At 44.6% G+C, this 19778-nt stretch overlaps 1 protein-coding gene across 5 annotated transcripts in view; it reads left to right on the forward strand.

Moving 5' to 3' along the window:
* The first annotated feature begins 17468 nt into the window (after positions 1–17468).
* Positions 17469–19778, forward strand: part of Lcor (ligand dependent nuclear receptor corepressor) — a 101754-nt gene continuing 99444 nt past the window's right edge. The window contains exons 1-2 of one of the 5 annotated variants that reach the window (XM_075974086.1): positions 17469–17604; positions 18335–18408. Coding sequence is in view for 2 of the 5 variants with exons in the window: in XM_075974083.1 (XP_075830198.1) it covers positions 18052–18128; positions 18335–18408 (151 nt within the window). In the remaining 3 variants the exon portion in view is untranslated. Of the gene's footprint in view, positions 17605–17930; positions 18129–18334; positions 18409–19778 lie in introns of those variants that run through there. The other 4 variants (XM_075974084.1, XM_075974083.1, XM_075974085.1 and 1 more) reach the window with 4 other exon arrangements.

A 19778-nucleotide genomic window follows, 5' to 3' on the forward strand; every position in this document is an offset into this window, starting at 1 on the left:
ATCAGGGAGTGGCACTATTCGAGAAGGATTAGAAGAATTAGGAGGTGTGGCCTTGTTTGAGGAAGTTTGTCACTGGGGACAGGCTTTGAGGTTTCTAAAGCTCGTGGCAGGCCCAGGCTCTCTGCTTCTCTGCCTGTGGATCAGGATGTAGCTTCCCATCACTTCTTCAACACCACGCTTGCCTGTCACCATGTTCCCTTCCATGGTGATAACGGACAAAGCCTCTGAAAGTATAAGTAAGCCCCAAATTAATCTCTTTCTTTTTTAAGAGTTGCCTTGGTCATGGCATCTCTTCAGAGCAATAGAACAGTGACTAAGGCAGGATCTGTATGTGAAGAATATAGGCCTAAGGAATATATAACGAAATCGAAGACAATGTGGTGATGGGCAAAAGATGAAGAGATATCATACCCTGAAATAGCTAAGAGGAAAAATGGGAAAGTGTATTAACTGTCCTACTTATCACCACAATATCTTTAAAAGAAAACAAAAGCAAACATAAAGCAATGCTAAATGTTGGCACTTCCAGAACACTCCTATATGATGCTAAAAGTATGGATTGGGCTGGGCACACATCTTTAAGCCCAGCATTCAGGAGGCAGAAGCAGGGGGATGGATCTCTATGAGCTCAAGACAAGTCTAGTCTGGAAAGTTGAGTTCCAGGACAGCCAGGGCTGTTACACAGAGAAACCCTGCCTTGAAAACCTAAAATAAATGAATAAAATTTAAAAAAAATGATCCTAAAGAGAAGTAACCAGTTTCTCCTTGACTGAAAGCCAGAAACATCCTTAGGACTCTTGGCAGCTTCATCTTTGACAGAGGCCAGTGATGCCAAAAATGTTTGGGGTTTACTATTATTATTTTAATTGAAAATAATATTTTCCATACAATAGATGTTGATCATAGTTTCCCCTATCTCATTTCCTCCGAGATCCTCTGCCCCTGCCCCAGCTCTGACCTTTGATCTGGGTCCTAGGTGATTCTAAGGTTCCCCTTTAGGGAGGCAGGATGAGGAAGTAACAACCAAGCCTATTAAGAGAAAACTCCTGATCAAGAGACTAGAATCTCTGCCCTGGGTGCAGACCTAACATCCTAATGGGCCCACGATAATCTTCCATCCAAACAACAATTCCTAGGAAGGTGGGCTAAACTTAAACCGTGCTAAAGAAATAGCTGCAGCCGGGCGGTGGTGGCGCACGCCTTTAATCCCAGCACTCGGGAGGCAGAGGCAGGCAGATCTCTGTGAGTTCGAGACCAGCCTGGTCTACAAGAGCTAGTTCCAGGACAGGCTCCAAAACCACAGAGAAACCCTGTCTCGAAAAACAAAAACAAAAACAAAAACAAAAACAAAAAAAAGAAATAGCTGCAGTAATTAGTTCTTTATTCTAGCAACCTAACTCAGGCTTATCGAGTCAACTGTTTCTCAACAGGTTTTCTGCCCTATTGTAGTTTTTTTAATATTTATTTATTTATTTATTATTTATACAGTATTCTGTCTGCTTGTATGCCTGCAGGCCAGAAGAGGTCACCAGACCTCATTACAGATGGTTGTGAGCCACCATGTGGTTGCTGGGAATTGAACTCAGGACCTTTGGAAGAGCAGGCAATGCTCTTAACCGCTGAGCCATCTCTCCAGCCCCCCTATTGTAGTTTTTATTCCAAGATAGGAAAACAAAACAAAAACTCAACATCTTAAAGAATTTGAAGAAAAGTGTTTAAAAATAAAAGGATTTATAAGAAACAACATTAAATATAAATCATTTCTATCAAATACTGTAAAACTCTGCTGCGTGAACCCTCTCGGTCGAGTGCAAACCTTCCCTTGTCTAGACTGGTGGTCACTTTCTCTGAGACCCCAAACCTATTTCTAACATCATCTTCTTGCGATGAGGCCTCATTATGCAATTGGGCTCAAACTGGCTAGCCTGTGCAGTGGCATCCTGGGATTACAGATATGCGCCACCATGGCCACCCTTCTAATGTTTTCTTGCAGAGGACATAGTGAAGGTTCATCGATATTGGTGAAGTGTCTCTCCATGACTATCTGCATACGGTCCCCAGGAGGCCAGCTGACAGACCACTTCATAAGACAGGAGCTCATGTGCCTTTCATGCCCAGCTCTGTCAAGCTGGCTTTTGCCTTGAAGTTTCTGGAAATTTCTCATAGCCTCTGCATGTGATCACCCACATAGACTCTTGCTAGGTTCTATGTGCTATACTGAAAGAGTAAACAGGCTATTTCAAGTTTGTTCAGTAACAAGGAGTTATCTTTTGCTTTACTTTCTTTTCTTTCTTTCTTTCTTTTTTTTTTTTTTTTTTGTAGTTCTGGAACTCTCTACATAGATCAGGCTGGCCTTGAACTCACAGGGATTTTATTTGTCTCCCAAGTGCTGGGTTTAAAGGTATACACTGTTAGTGCTAAAGGAAACTCCAATTCCCCAAATTCCAAAAGGCAGTCCAAATACCCAGAACTGAGCTCAAACTGGACTACAGGAGGATTTCTGACATTTAGACAAAAGCCGTAATTCCTCAGGAACTTGTGAAACTGGTTTCCATCTATCAAAAAGAGTCATTTCCCTCACCTCTGATAAAAGGTCATATGGCTACCTGTGGCGCCTACCTACTAGCTTATCAGAGCTCATGCTGGCCTCCAGGCTCCCTCAGTGTCCCAAGTTCCTGTTCCACATCTCAAAGTCCAGGCTAGCATTCTAGCCCTGCTCACCTCCTCCCTCCCCTAAACCGCCTGCAGCTCACCGACTTCCCTCCTTGTCTACTCACATCCTTAGGACCCTGCTTTTTGCACTACCTTCTCTCCTGCTGCTCCTTACTGTTGTCTCTGTCCCTGCTATTCTCTCCTTTGTGCAGACAGCCCTAGGCATGTCTAGTTGGCTGGCCATGTGCAATCTACCTTTATTTTCACTCTGCTCTGGACTCTTCCAGATGCCTCTGGCTATCTTCTCTCTCATATCTACAATCAAAACCTCCCCCTTAACTATACCACAGAGGAGCCATGCCATATATACATATATTAAAAACAAAAGTTTTGAATTGTATTTTTTTACTAATGTTCAGTAAAGACATTTAAGTACTTTTTGTGATTTTTTTACAAACTTTTCTTTTCTTATTTAAAATAAGATTGTCTTTGAGGGCTCCTTTGGTGTTAGACACTTCCATTCTGCCTAACGCAGATGCTTTTTAGAATTTCTCAGATGTAACAATTGTAACAGAATTTTCCATGGAAACAGCTTTTGATTGCTTCTTAGCTATAAATAACTCTTTCCTGGTTATTCTTTTAAGAGGCGCTTCTTTCAGTCATCTGACACAGACAATAGTTTGTTTGCCTTCACTAAAGGCTAGAAAAAAATACCATGTGCTCAGGCAAATATAGATTAGCATAAAATACAATCCTAAGGGTTTGTGAAAAAATAAAATTTTTAAACTTTATAAAAATGAGGCTCATTCCTTCAAAAAATAAAAAATGTCCTCACTTCATTATTATTATCATTATTATTACCATTATTATTAAAAAGTTAATAACTAAAAAGTAGGAGAGTTAACACCAAAATCTAAGAAGGGGAAAGAATAAGGGTTGTACAGAGGAAAATGGGATAACATTTACCAAAAATAAAGCTAAATAGAACTTAGCACTAGGACTGAATGGCACAATACAGTGACCATAGTTTTCTAAAGGACTAGAAGAGTCTGAAGGTTCCAAACACAAAGAGATAGACAGTGTATTCATTGGTTTCTCTGTTGTTACAATAGAATACTGACCAACTAGTGGCAGGAAAGGGTTTATTTGACTTGTAAGTTATAATCAGTCATGGAGGGAAGACAGGGTAGAAACTCCTGGAGGCAGGAACCTAGAGGCAGGAACTCAAGCAGAGAGCGTGGAGGATTGCTGTTTGCTCTGGAATAATCTTTTGTACATTGTAAAGATTTGTCACTCAAATTGGTTTAATGAAACAGTGATTGGCCAGTAGCCAGGCAGTAAGTATAGGCAGGGTGATCAAACTAAGGGTGATGACAAGGGGAAGGGTGGAGTGAGGACCCAGACACAGAGGGAGCAGGAGATGAGCATGCCATGCCAATAAAGGTACTGCCATGTGGCAGAGTGTAAATAAGGAATATGGGTTAACTTAAAATGTAAGAGCTAGTTAGTTGTAAGCCTAAACTATTGGCTGAGCATTTATAATTAATAATATAAGTCTCTGTGTGGTAATGTGGAAAGCAGCTGCTGGGTATTTGGGAACAGACCGCTGGGACAGGAAATTACCTTTACAACTGCTTGCTGATTTGCTTCCAGGATTATACTCAGCTACCTTTCTTATACCTCCCAGGACCATTTTTTCCAAGATAGTACTGCCTGTGGTAGGCTGGGCCCATAGCAATCAGCAATCAAGAAAATGCTCTATAGACATGCTTAAAGGGCCATTTGATGAAGGCATATCCCTGAGAGTCCCTCCACCCAGGTGACTCTATTTTGTATGAAGCTGACAAAAATCTAACCAATGTATTATGGATTTATGTCACAAAACTCAGAAGACTGAATCCCTCCTTGTCTCCTCAGGTACTCTAAAAGCAGAAGATAGCAGCTTTTAGGATGTATATAGTTGGGATTCCTACAGAGAAACAGACCCAGGAAGACATAAAACAGCTAGAATGAGGTTTACCCTAAGGAATTGACTCCTGTGGTTCTGGGAGGAGCCCCACTGTCCAGCATTTGTAAGCTAGACTGAGGGAAAGCCAGTGGTGTCCTTGGGAAGGCTGAGCATTAGAGAGTGACACATGGATCTGTAAGACTGAGGACCAAGAACATGGGCAGGAAGTTAGTTTTGCAATTCCACCAGCCAGCCAGTGATGTCAACCTTACTCCACATTTTCTTGTAGCCGGACCCTCAGCAGCTCCGCAGATTGCATGATGCCCACTCATGTTGGAGAAAATTAGCTGCTTTATTCAGGTTTCCAGTTCAACTGCTATCCACTTCTAAAACTCACTCATAGCCATAAAAATTCTGTATAACCAGGTTTTCTGGGTACTCCACAGAGCAGTTAAATGGGCACATTGGACAGATAAAATCAACCATCACAGGACAGAAAGATTTTTTTTTTAAATCTTTGGCATTGAAAAATGGACACAAAATCAACCATCACAGGAGAGAATTTTTTTTTAGAATTGGTCCCTAAAACAGAGAAAAGGAGGATGCAGACTTGAGAAGAGAAAGTAAATGAACCGAGGCAACTTCTTCAACATTTTCCATTCAAGAACCTTTTATGCAACTTTTCACATATAGAAAGTACGTACAAACACCAAACATTTACTGATAATAAATCATAAACAAACTTACTCCAATATAATTAGCTGGTATACATATGACGTGACTACTTACACACTAATAAGATAAATGTACTTATTTACTTTTACATGAAGACTTAAATCTCGACTGATTATTGAAACTGTGGGATGTAGGTTATCTCAACATTTCCATAATTGATCATAGTTTGATTTTATAGTCATCAGCACTGAGAGTCTTCACATAATATATAGTATAAAATGGCAGAAATATGTTTAGAACTATTTTGGAAGTTACTGGAAATTTTGTCTTAATCTGGAGCCAGAGCTCAATTAATGATTTTGTTTTCTTTTTGTTTTTTGAGACAGGGTTTCTTTGTGTAGTGTTGGCTGTACTAGTACTAGCTTTGTATATCAGGCTTGTCTCAGACTCAGATCTATCTGCCTCTGCCTCCTAGGTGTTGGGATTAAAGGTGCACCACCACCACCACCACTCAGTTTCAATTGATGATTTTAAATGAAACTCATCAGCAAATCAAACAGCATTTTTTTTCGTTACTGTATTTGTTTGTTTTTTTTTTTTTAAGACAGGGTTTCTCTGTGTAGTCATGTCTGTCTTGGAATTCAATGGACTAGATTGGTCTTGAACTCAGATCTGCCTGCATCTGCCTCCTGAGTGCTGGAATTAAAGGCATGAACCACCATCTCCAACTTAAACAGCAATTCTTTTTTTTTTTTTTTTTGGTTTTTTGAGACAGGGTTTCTCTGTGGCTTTGGAGCCTGTCCTGGCACTAGCTCTTGTAGACCAGGCTGGTCTCGAACTCACAGAGATCCGCCTGCCTCTGCCTCCCGAGTGCTTTAAACAGCAATTCTTAATATCTAATATTTCAACACAAAAACATTTAAGGATATACTAATTTCATGCTTATATGTAAAGAAACGATGGTAGGAAAATTTAAGTATTTGTTTGCTATTTTTAAACTATCATGTTTGGGTTTTGTTTGTTTGTTTGTTTGTTTTTGAGACAAGTTTCACTATAGTCCCAAGTGCCCTGGAATGAGATATGTAGACCAGGCTGACCTCAAAGTCATAGAGATTGGCCTTCTTCTGCCTCCCAAGTGCTGGGATTAAAGGCATGAACCACTAGGCCTGGTTCATTATGTTTTTATAAGAGCAAAAAAATACTTTTCAAAATATTTAATTTCATTTACATCTATGTGTTTGTCTGTGTGTCTGCCGTGTGTGTGCAGGTGCTGGCTGAAGTCAAAAGATGATAGCAAATTCCTCTAGCGTTGGAGTTGCAGGATGTTGTGAGCTTCCAATGATCTAGGTGCTTAGAAAACCACTGAGCCATGCATGTCTCCAGCACCAAGAGTAGAAAGCCAAGTGCAGTAAAAAGAATGCAGTTCATGTTGAATCTGAGGCAGTGTTTGCTGACATCGTGTGATGTGATGGCATGCAGAGCAAAGTGCACAGCAAAGTGCACATGCTGCCTGTTCAGAAGTCAGGCTTCAGTGAAGCTGAGTGATGCAACACGGGTAAACAGTGCCAGAAACAGCTCGTATTTATTGCCTTTCATTATGAACTTTGCTGCTCCCAAAGTTTTTGAGACTGCCATATTCAGTGACAGCACCCTGTGTGGGGCCCCAAAACCACAGTCTAAGAAGCTGGGGGCTAAATCACAGGTTCGTCAACACAGCAAAACTTTGAACCAATAGTGACAACCATTAGTGGCCAGGCCCACACTTAGTCACCACACCCTAGTGTTTCAGGAAGGGCGTGTCCTTAGACATGACGGGCCATCTTCCCTGTAGTAGATGGCATGTTCCTCCTTGAAGAGGATCTGGGCTGCCTGCTCACCTCTGTGTCTAAAATGTGGGGGTCCCTGCAGGTTGAGTCATAGTGGGAGGCGAACCCCAGGAAGAGATAGGAATGAAAACCTTGCACAGACTGACTTTATCAACCTGGATCAGACTTTGGGGAGTTTAATAACAGGCAGTAAAATTTGGAAAAAAGCTTCCTGGTTGCTCAAGGAAACAAAATTACATTAAATTCAACTCAGGGTACACGTCATTTCTTCCAAGATGGGTTCTAGAGATACAGTAGCTGTTATAGCTAAAGGGCCTAAGTCTGGCCTGGACTTGGTCTTAACAGATAACAGGGAGGTTATTTGGGCTCTTAGCCACCTCTGGTCCTGGTTGTGGGAGCTTGGGGTGGCCTCTGGCTATAAGGGTCATTGAGATTACTAGTCACCTCCAGTACTGATTTTAAGAGCTTGAAGTGGCCTGGCCCATTAGATAAAGCATATTGCCAGGCTGTTAATCGCTTTAATTCTCAGCTTTCTGGATGGAAGAACAGGTTTTTCATCTTTCCCACTGAAAAGACAATCCTGTGTGCTTAACATTCTTGGTTTCTCTGGAGATATGTGGGCGCAAAGACCTTTGTGCTAGGCTCCCAACACTAAAACACTGTTATTTGCATCTCTATTTTTTTCCTTCCTCAAACTGACATATTTTTTCATAGATCTTTCCCTATTGAATTCTACAAGATTTGTTGAGTTCCTGCTGGGATTTTGATTGGACTGGTATAGAATACATTATCATTCATTGTGGGGAGAACTGACAGCTACTTGACGGTGGTTTGGATAATGATCCAAAAGGCTGCGCTTCTGGGAAGTTGCTACGGGCTGTCTAAGGTTAAGAGACTGTTCCACATAGGAAGAACCAAGCAGATATGCACACTGAAGTAAACTTTATATGCATGCTGAGTGAACACGGACCCTGGAGATGAGTGTCTCTATATTATCTATAAGTCTGGCTTTTCACTTATAAGTGTGGACCAGGGAAAGCGTTGCAAGTATCCAGAACTAGATTGGGATTGATTTCATTAGTGTAAACTCATGGTTGTAATTATTTTTTTAAAATATTTATTTATTATATATACAATATTCTGTGTACATGTATGCCTACAGGCCAGAAGAGGGCACCAAACCTTATTATAGATGGTTGTGAGCCACCATGTGGTTGCTGGGAATTGAACCCAAGACCTCTGGAAGAGCAGTCAGGGCTCTTAATCACTGAGCCATTTCTCCAGCCCGGTTGTAATTATTCTTAAAGTCAGATATAGAAACACACACATATGGTACCTGCGGACATATGTATTTCAAAGTTTCAACGGCTGAGAGACCTGGAAACAATGAGAACTCAGCAGCAATGAAAACACTGACAGCTTAGGTCTTGACTTCTACAGTCTATCCTTGGGCTTCATGGGGAAATTGCTTATTCTTGAGCTAAAGCAAGAAATTCCAGGAAAATTCCTGGGTAGGACTCAGGATGAGCCAAACATTATTGAGGGAAGTGTTAATGGGGTCTGTGCTGTACTAGTGTTGATGTCCTGGTCTAGGGGTTTGTGTGATTGTTATAAAACAGGGTCTTTGTGAACGTTCACACTGGATGTTTAGGGCAATGGGACATTGTTTCTGCGCTTTGTATCTGATTGCTCAAAAGAACTCAAGATAAGAACGATAAAACATATAGATATGTACAGAGAGTGGGGAGAGAAAACACATGAGACCAAGCTGTTGTGGTAAGACACAAAACATCCAGAATGTCTAAGTGACAAAGACCCAGGAGTTCTTGCAACTCTGCAGTCATTCAAAATTATTTTAAATAACTATGGAGATCTGGCAAGATGGCTCAGAGGTTATTCTTTTAAAGGACGTAGGTTCAATCCACAGTACCTACATGGTGGTTCACAACCATCTCTAACTCCAGTCCCAGGGGATCCAACACTCTCTTCTGGGCCTCCATGGGCACCAGGCATGCACTTGGCTCACAGACATACACGTAGGCAAAAAACTCATATGCTGAAAAACAAAAATAGAAATATTTTTAAAAGGTGACAGAAAGTAGATTGGTTGTTGGTATGAAAGGGTGAGTGACTGATAAGGGCTTCTTTTGGGGTCAACGAAGGAGTCTAAAATTGATGGTGTTAGTATGAAACCTTGTGACTGAAATGTATACTTTAAGTGAAATTTTGACATGCTAATATATGACAATAAACTATAGAAGATTCAGTTTCACTCACATGCAACATAAAATAAAGTCACGAAGGTTTTATGCCAGTGGCACCCACACAGACAAACTGAGGAGAGAGAAATTAAAAGGCTTTTACCAAGCAAAAGATCTACACGAGTAGTCCCTCAGAAACACCAAGCCCTGAGTGGCATGGCTTCCCTCCTACTTCTCATACTGGGTCTTATTTCTCCTATCAGTATCGCAGGCGAAGGAATGCAATTCTTCAAGCAGCTGCACAATTCGATTAACTGCATTGGAATCCAAATCTGCTACAGCACACATGAGTTGGACAAATTACTTTTCTGCTGTTACAAAAACTCATTATCGATTCAACTGTTGTAAAGAGTAAATGATATAGTACATGAAAAAAGTTTAGAGAGTGTCTGCTACTTTCTGTAAGTCATTAAATTCACCAAAACACCACCACAGTCTCTCATCAAGATCTATTTTCTTTAGAAGTCCCCCGCCTTTTTAATTCTCCTTTTATCTATAGCCATTTCCCTACATGTCATCTCCAATTAATGAGGCGCAAAGTACCAGCAGGTCTTGATGCTGCAAAACACATCCCATGGAGAGGGAAACAACTTCTCCAAGATTCTCTCTGTCTCTCTGCACTCCATTTCTTCCTAGCATTTCGGGATTACAGTAAGGGTGGTGAGAATGGAGCAGTGCAATCTTCAAAGGCCAAGGTCACTGCAGTCACTCCTTCTCATTCTTTTTGACTTCAACAGTGACCCCAAACCACCAGCACCTTTGTTTCCTGTGGTCCCAGAGACTGGGTGAGCACACAGGAAGCTCTGTCCACGGACCTGACGTCTTATGCTACCCAGATGGCAGTGTATGGTACATGGGTGGCTTTATTTTACCTTCACTCAAACTCCATCTTGAAGACCACTATCATCCTCTTTTTCACTTGAGAAAGTGAGGACCAGAAAGTTCACTTGTCAAGGTCACATAGCCGTAGGAGCGGAGCCAGGATTCTAGTCAAGCTCCCTCCATCTTTGGATCCTACTCTAATAACTGTTGTACTAACTGGGGGACCCAGGATGGGAAAACACAATCAGGCCCTCTTCCAGAGTAGCCCAAAGCAGTAGAGGCCAGAGATTGTCTTATTATTAGCACCTGGGAGGCAGAGGCAGTAGATTGAAGCCGAGGCTGCAGAGTAGTAAGACCCTGTCCAACTGTTCATCCATACTTGCATCATCTCAACAGAGTTAAATGAGTCCTTGGTTTGCAGAATCTGGTTTCTATCAACTCTGGTTTGGAGTCACCTGTGAGTTAAGGTTCTGTTTCTGGTACTTGATAGGATGAGAGCTTTGACAAGTATCGTGTTAATGTTTCCTGGGGAAGATGTGAACCAATGTCTATATAAGTCTGGTACGATTCCAGCCAAGTTTATTGGGCTTGCTTACAGAGCATGGGTGAGGGATCACACACAGTAGTGTGGGCAATCCCCAAACAGCTGCAGCACTGCTAAGTCCCAACCTGCTGAAGATGATGACCCCACGGAAGCTGCGTCCTGGAGTCTCTCCTGTTAGCTATCCTCCACTTCCTCGAGATATACTCCAGCTCCTCTCAAGATGGAATTCCAGGTTGCAGTGAAATCTTACATGAAGACCTTGTGACTTCCCCTGCCCCCCTTATCCCTCTACTAGGGAATGTCAACTGCTATGTGACATAGCCGTGTCTAACATTGTATTGCTCCGTTTATTACTAGCCATGGCTAGCAGGCCGGGTTAATCTCTACTCCAAAATAGCTTCATTTTATGCCAAGAGGCAAAATGTCATACAATTATGTTTGACTCCTGAGACTGGAATTCCTATATTAGTTTCTTTTTTTTTTTTTATTGTTCTGACAGAAACAACGTGAAAGAGGAAGGGTTTATTGTGGCTCATGGTCCAGAGGCTAAAGGTTACTGTGGGGGAAGGCATGACAGTGGGAGCAGCTCCCAGCTGTGGCAGTAGAAGAATGAGATGAATGATTATGTCATGTTAGTAGTCAGGAAGTAGAAAGCTCCAGCCTGTTTCAGGGCCAGACTGTATCCCTTAGGGCTTGTGCTCCCCCACCCTGTCCCTGACCTCTGCAGGGACTAACTTTGCCCAGATAAATCCAACTTCCTAAAGAGCCCACACTCTAAAATCAGCACTACCAGCTGGGGATCAAGAGTTCAAACACATGAGCCTGTGGGGGATATTTCACTCTCAAACCTTATATTCTGTCCTTGGTCCTAGAGGCATTTTATAATCCAACATGCACTCTGTCCAACATCAAAAAGTCTTATATATCCTTACAGTTCCGACCTTTAAATGTCCAAGTTCTCTTCTAACGTAAAATTGTGAGCCCCTGTAAGCCAAAAAGCATATTACATACTTCAAATAGTCAATGGCACAGAATAAACATTTTGATCCCAAGAGCAAGAGACAGGAAGGTAGTGTTTTAGTGAGGTTTCTATTGCTGTGATAGACTATAACCAAAAGCAGTTTGGAGAGAAAAGGGTTTATTTCAGCATAAAGGTACAACCCACCAAGAAGTCAGGGCAAGAACCTGGAGGGAGACCTGAAGCAGGGGCTATGGAGAACTGCCAACTTGCTTCTCGTGACTATCAAACTTGCTTTTAATACCATCCAGGACCACCTGCCTACATAGGGGGTGGCATGGCCCCCAAATTGGGCCATGCCTTCCCACATCAATTAATGCCCTGGAAACTTGCCTGCAGGGAATCAGATGAAGGCATTTACTCAGTATTTCTCTTGCCAGATTGTATCAAGATGACAATAATTTAACCAGCACAGATTGCAAGATGGAAAGACTGGACCAAAGAAGTCCATAAAACCTTGCAGCTTAGCCAGACATGATGGCATGTGCCTTTAATTCCAGCATCTAGGAGACAGAGGTAAGTGGATCTGAGTTTGAGGCTAGCCTGGCCTACAGAGCAAGTTCCAGGGTACCCAGGACTACAAACAACACCCGTCTCGGAAACAAACAAAAAACAAATCACAAAACCAAAACCCTGCAGCTTTATGTCAGGCATCTGCAGTTTGTAGTGGCATCATCTAGGCTCCTAGGAGCTTGGGCAGCCCCAGCTCTCGGTCTGCTGCCTGCAGTGTATGTACGTTTGCCTTTGGGCTGCCTCCACTCAATATGGCCCATTCTCCTCAGCAGAGGTCTCATGTTTCTGGCATCTTCAACATCACAGAGGCTGTACTACAACTTAGGTTTCACTCTCGCAGCTATACACACAGCCCACACTGGAGCTCCATTCGGGAAATCTGACCCTGCTACACATTGCCTGGCCCCAGCAGCTTCCTAGAGATGTGCTGCAAGCCTCCACAACCCTGTTGTTGGGACCAAAGAAGACTCTAACTTCCCATTCCCCAAACTCCAAAAGGCAGTCCAAATATCCAGAAATAGGCTCAGCCTGAACTATTGGAGGATTTATGGTACTTAGATAAAAGCCAGAGTTCCTCATGAACTTATCTGGTTCCCCTCTACCAGAAGTCCCTTCCTTAACCTCTGGAAGAAGGGACAAATGGCTACCTGTAGTGCCTATTAGCATACCAAAGTACGTGCGGGCCTCCAGCTCCCACAAGTACCTGTGACACATTTCAAGTCCCTGCTACACTCTTCAAACTCCACCCTAGTCCTCACTTACTCCCCTGTCCCAAACTCCCTCCAGCTCAGGGGCTTCCTTCCCCTAAGCTATGCAATTTCCTTATAATTCTGCTATTTTGGCTATGCTTTTGCTCCTTTTCTCCTCTCCTCCCCCCCCCCTTTCTCCTCCTGCTTCTTTCATGGCCATGTTCAGTCTAGTTCTTTCTCTCTCTCGACTCTTCCAGATGTGCCTGGCTGTTCTCTCTCCCATATCTACAAACAAAACAAACACACAACACACACACACACACACAAAACCTTCCCTTTAACGATCCCATGGAGTGCTTGGTCATGTTGTCAGTTTACAGACCTGTAACTTTTGTAATCTACATGTCTGCAACATTAACACTGTGTGGACAGTGCTAAATTCTGTGAGCCACTCAAGATGTAATCTGGCTCCCTTGAAGCATATCTGAGTGGCCTTTGTGTGCCTGGCCGGTTGAATTTGGGAAGAAGTTTTCCTAGATGGTACTGCTGGGGCAAGGCATCCTGGAGCCATCAATAGACAGAGGATACCCTTAAGACACCATTCCTATTGCTCCAGGACAGGCTGGTAGGTTTCTACTTAATTTTACAATAAAAATTCAACAATTACCTCTACTTTGCAGCCACTCTATTTGTAATAGTTGTTTAAAACCTCTTCCTCACCAAAATGCACACTTTCCACAGTTTTCTATCTTGAATTTTCACTGTAAACCTGGCTAATGGACGTGAACAATAACTCTGCCACAGACTAATTCATATGCTACCTTAAATTTTCTTTTTTCAAAGAAATTAGTCCATTGCTTTAAATCTCAGATGCACTCAAACTTTCAGGATATAGGTAGATGCAGCCAGATTCTTTGCCAGCCTGTAACCCACATGGCCTCTGGCCCAGTTCCCAAGTTGAACCTTTGTTTCCCTCTGAAACCCCAGGAGCACAGAACGGGCTGTGCCTTTCCACTGGCATCGTGAACGTCCCAGCTCCCACCAGAATGGCCTCTTGAGCTCTGTATACAGTACTCTGGGCTTCTAGTGCTCCACTACAAATTATTCCAGTCTTCCTGAAAACCAGCTCTGAAAGCCTAGGAACCACGTGGTTCTTGTATCTCATTGCTGTGACAAAATATGTGACCACACATCTTTGTTTTTTTAAAAAAAATATTTATTTATTATGTATACAATATTCTGTCTGTGTGTATGCCTGCAGGCCAGAAGAGGGCATTACAGATGGTTGTGAGCCACCATGTGGTTGCTAGGAATTGAACTCAGGACCTTCGGAAGAGCAGGCAATGCTCTTAACCTCGGAGCCATCTCTCCAACCCCGTGACCACACATCTTAAGGAAATATTTATTTTGGCTCATGATTTGAGAGAGTACCACAGCACATCCCAGCAAGGAAGGCACGGTGGTGGTGTCTCTGGGAAGGCAGAAGTCTACAGCAGTTGCTGAGTACATGGCACCTACCACAGAGTCAGATTACAGCCCTCAAGACATGGTTCAGCCTTGTATCTGCTAACGAGGGTGCATGCCTAAAAGTTTCTACAATGTCCCCAAACAGCACCACCAGCTGAGGATCAAGTGTTCAAACACACAAGTCCATGGGGGACATTTTACACTCAAAATAAAACAGTCCCTATATTGGAAAATGTAGTAAAATAATACCTACTTCACATTATTATTCTGGTGAAGCAAAATAGTCAGTACTAAATAAACCATCATCATCATCATCACCATCATCATTATAGACAGGGTTTTCCTATATTGCCCTGACTGTCCTGGAACTTTCTTTGTAGACCATGCTGTCCTCGGACTTACAGAGATCCATCTGCCTCTGCCTCCTAAGTGCTAGGATTAAAGGCAGGTGCCACCACTGCCTGGTATAAACCATTATTATTATAACCCGCCATATTCTCTTTCAAGAAGCACTGTGAGAAGTCAAGTATATTTTGGTTCTCAACTTACAATAAATGAAATAGAAATATAGAGTTCACAGTGTAAACAGCATTAAGCTGGGAAAGGGAACTTATTCCTTGGCTTTTGCCTGCTCCTCCCACTTACCCCCACCCCAAATCTTCTGTTGTGCTGACTTGTCTGGACTTCCAACAGAAATGAAAGTATGCTTGTTTCAATGTAGGATTAATCTCTGCAGGCCCTAGAATTGTATATGTTTGAGATTCTAAGACACCAGTTCTTCTTCCTCTTCCTCCTCCTCCTTCTTTTTGGTTTCGAGACAGGGTTTCTCTTTAGTTATTGGTGCCTGTCCTGGAACTAGCTCTTGTAGACCAGGCTGGTCTCGAACTCACAGAGATCCGCCTGCCTCTGCCTCCCAAGTGCTGGGATTAAAGGTGTGCGCCACCACCGCCGCTCTCTTTATTTTAAGACAGCAGTTCTTAACCTGTGGGTCCTGGCCCCTTTGGTAAACTTTTATCTTCAAAAATAATTAACTATGACTCATAAACAATAGCAAAATTACAGTTAAGAAGTAGCAACGAAAATAATTTTTATATATTCTTTTAAAAACATTTTTATTTTATGTGCACATGTGTGAAGATGTCAGATCCTCTGGAACTGGGATTATAGAAAGTTGTGAGCTGCCATGAGGGTGTTGGGAATTGAACCTGGGTCCTCTGAAAGAGTAGCCAGTACTCTTAACCACTGAGCCATCTCTCCAGCCCCCAACGAAATAATTTTACGGCTGGTGGTCACCACAGCATGAAGAACTGTATTAAAGGGTCGCAGTATTGGGAAGGTTCAGAACCTGCTGCTCTGAGAGATTATGTTGAGAAATTATTACCCTTGATTTATTTGTTTTAAAACATAGGTGGTGGTTTGAAAAACGACATTATTAACTAGACTTAGAATTACACAGTGTTCACATATTAAAAACAACAACAAAAAACCTTTATGAAACACTTCCTCCAACAGAAAGTTGCTTAAAATTCCCCAAGATTGAAACCCACCATCTAGTGGTGAAGAAGGGAGTGTCGTTGCTAGCTATAGGGGACAGCATGGTTACTCAAGGCAAATTCTCTTTTCACGTTCATCTTCTCCCCCTCCTAACTCAGGGCAGCATTAACCCTAGAGAAACTCGACGAATTTTGAAGAGCTTGTTTATTTGACAGCAGTCTTTGTTTTGAGACAGGGTCTCATTATGCTGTCCAGGCTGGCCTGGGATTTGCTCTCCTTTCGCCTGTCAAACTTCCAAAATGCTGGTTTTACCAGGTATGCACCATCACGCATGGCTGGTGGTATAGTCTTACAGCAATCAGTGTAGGCTTTTGAGAACTGTGGAAATCTAACTGGCATTAAGATGGAATGGAGGAACAAAGGAGTCTACTCCCCATACATCTCACTCCCACCCAAATAGTTCTGGGGGGGGGGCAGCCACACCACCTCCCATGCCACAAAGTGCCCTTCCTGTTCACAAGACTCCGAATCTTTGAGTCGGATCACCTGAGGTCAAGTGATGATTTCATTTTACCCCCAATATTATCTAAAATTAATATTTAGAAGGAATGCACTGTCCTTAAACCAAAGGGTGGGAAAGAGGCCAGGGTCTTAGGGAACCAGCCGTATTGGTATAGAGTTATTTCCGGTTTTTCTTTTCCTATTTCCTACTTGCTCTTTCCTCCTTCATATAAATCAAATAATTAAGAGTGTTATGTTTAAACGGAAGATGTAACTCCCTGTACAAGGTGGTTTAATTTTCCCAGAAGGGATCTGGAAAACCTAATAGAAATGTTTGAGTCCTTTCCTGAACTACGGATCTGGGGGTATTTTCTAACATAATCTTAAACTGTCGTTTGAAATCTATTTTCTATTAGCACAATTTTTCTCAACCCCCCCGAAGATTTTTCATCTAAGATCAGTCTTACTAGTAGAGACCCCGTAGACTCTTTGACTTACAATGCTTTTTTTTTCCTAAACTGGGCTTACGAATATCGGCGAATTATTCCGATAACTTTAAACCAAATTACACCCTTCACCTTTGAACACCTCGGGGTTCAGTGCCTTCAGGGGCATCCGGGCATTTATTCCTATTTCTGCTCCTCCACGGCACTCCCGGGAGGGCCGGTTTCGACCGAGAAGTTGAGAGAAGCAGTGGTGCGGAACTTGCAACAGTTGGTGTCGGGCGATAGTCAGGTTGGGAGTGATAGATGGGACTACTTTAAAAACCAAAAGCCCCGGGGAGGGCCGGGGTAGCCGTGGCCTTGCTGGGGAGCGAGGGCGGCGCGGGCGCCGAGCGCCGGCGTGGGAAGGCGCCCTTCCGGGGCTGTCGGGCCGTGGGACGCTGAGCCAGAGCGCGGGGAAGCCGGCTGGCCGGGAGGAGGAGCGGGCCACCCCGGGCCACCCCGGGGCCACCGAGAGGTGAGGGCGGCCTTGCCCCCGCGCCGCCCCCGGCGGAAGGCACGACGCCCAGGCCACGGGTGCGTGCGCGGCCCCGGGCGACGCGGCTGGGCGTGCGCGGGGCCGCGGCGGAGGCAGGGCCGGGCGGGCGGCAGAAGATGGCGAGGGTGTGTAGGCGGCAGCAATGCTCCGTTGAGAGACGCGGCTTTCGGCAAGAACTGGACTCGTGGCGCCACAAGCTCATCCACCGCGTAGGTGAGGCTCTCCGTCGGTGCCCGAGCCGCCCAGCCGGCGGCCGCCCGTGCGTGGGAGGGAACTGGGCAGCGGCCGCCGCGCTCCGGCCCGCGCGCCCTCCCGGGCTCGGCCCCCTCCCCCACCCCCCGGAGCGCAAGCGCGCGGCCGCGGTGCCCCTCCCCTTGGCTCGTAGGGCGAGCTCGGCCGCGCGGCTTCTCCTCAGTCGCCCGCGCATTGTGGACGCCGCGCCCGCCGCCGCCGCCGCCGCCGCCTGCGCGCCGGGACGCGCGGGGTCGCCCCCACCTGCCCTCGTCCCGCGCCCCTCCCCCACGCCGGCGGCGCGCCCCGTGCCCGCGGGCACGCGCGGCGGCGCTCGGGCGTGTGCGAGGCGTGAGGTGGAGATGGGGGCGGAGGGAGCCGGAGCTGTCACAGGCCCCGCGTCCGCCTGAGCGAGCCAAGTGGGGTGTCATGGCCGCGGGGGGCAGCGGCTGCACTTCCTCTGCTGGCAGCGGCGGCCGGGGAGTTAGTCCTCGACGCACGGGTCGGTGTGTGCGGATTTGTGTTTGGCGTGCGCGCGGCGGGGAGGCGGGGGTGGGAGTCGGGCGGGGGTCGCCCTAGTCCCCTCCGCGGCGGCCGGCGGTCGGCGCGCTTCCCCGGGGGGCAGGGAGCGTGGACGGGGGCGCCCGGGAGGGGCCGGGCGGCGGGGCTGCACCTCTCACACTGTGTGTTTTGTCTGTTTTTCTCTCCCAAGGTCCCGTTTCCTTCAGTGCGGCGGCCGGCGGGACCATAAGGGCTTAACTCATATATTAAACCCCCCTCCAAAAAGTAAGTGGCCCGTGTGGTGTCTGCTCCACCCGCCGCCCCCTAGCCCCTGTCCGTTCTTGTGTTTGACTCGAATGTCCCCGGCATTGTTATTTCCCGGTCTCTGCTTCGGTGCTGCTGCTGTGTGGGGAAATGCCCTCTCGTCGTCCTCTGTCCCCCACGCCCAGTCCTCGGGGAGGCCCGGAATTCCAGCCCCCCGTTTCGGTGGGGCACGTTCTTGGGAATCAGATCTTCCTCAGCAGAACCTGGGAGATTCTGTCCATCCGCTTGGGCCCCAGGTCCCCTCCTTCCCGACGGGGTTTCGTTGGAAGGAATTATGCAAATCCTGCTTTCTGGTGTCCATTCAGCGGCAATTTCATGCGGTGAGAAGTTCTCTTTGTTGTGCGAGGGGGAGAACAGACACTGATTTAATAGACATATCTGTTGGGGGGAAGGGTGGAGGGGGTGTGGAGAAGCTCAATTTGGAAGAATTACAGCACTTGGTTAGCTCAGTCTTTGTGTTTGAGCCTTCTGGCTTGACAGGAGGGTCTGCCCTTTACAATGTCCCACAAGGGATGTTTTCTATAGTAGATGAAAAAGCAAAACTAAAACTTTAAACAAGTGAAAAATACGGTAACCTTTACTTAGAGAAATAAGCACTGCCGGTTTTGCAGTATTTCATTATGAAAATGTGTGATGTTGAATTTATTAAGGACTTAGACTGTAACATCAAATGTAATTAGCAGGCAACAATGTGGTAAGGTAGCTGATACCACTTAGATTGTCCAAAGGCTAAAAGTATATTTTCAAAAACGTATACTTGGGTAAATAATAAAGATCTGAGCAGTTTTTTGGAGGGAGTGATATACCTTGTGAATACAGGTTAAAATTTCCCTCTTGCCAATCCAAGCCCTGCTCTGCCCTGCAGGAAACAGGCTTTTTGGCTCCAGCTATCATTTGCTCTGTTCTGCTTCTGCTTGTTTTATTTTTCACGACCTGTCACACATTTGCTACAATGTGATATGGGCTTAAGCACTTAGGAATTACGTTATTTGTCATCGTCATGTAAAAATGTACATGGCAGGTATTGAGAAACATCAAATTGAGGCGTTTTTGGAATTCTTGTTGTTAATATAAAAGATTATTTAGAAGGATTTCTAGTTTTTGTAATGTTAGTTTGACTCAGTGATTGATTGTGTTCTGGAGGGCTTTTTAGTGTTTAAAAGGCATGGAACTGAGAAATGCAACCCTGTGTTGATAGAGCTTTTGTTTAAATCATTTCAATGAGTTATTCTTTGCTGTTTGATTTAAACCCTTGTGTTCCTATTAGCTCCCCTTTCTTATCAGTCATAATGTATTAGTGTTTGATAACTGCTTCTGGACAAAATGTTGTT

This window comes from Microtus pennsylvanicus, chromosome 5 (assembly GCF_037038515.1).
Source record: "Microtus pennsylvanicus isolate mMicPen1 chromosome 5, mMicPen1.hap1, whole genome shotgun sequence".
NCBI classification, from domain to species: domain Eukaryota; kingdom Metazoa; phylum Chordata; class Mammalia; order Rodentia; family Cricetidae; genus Microtus; species Microtus pennsylvanicus.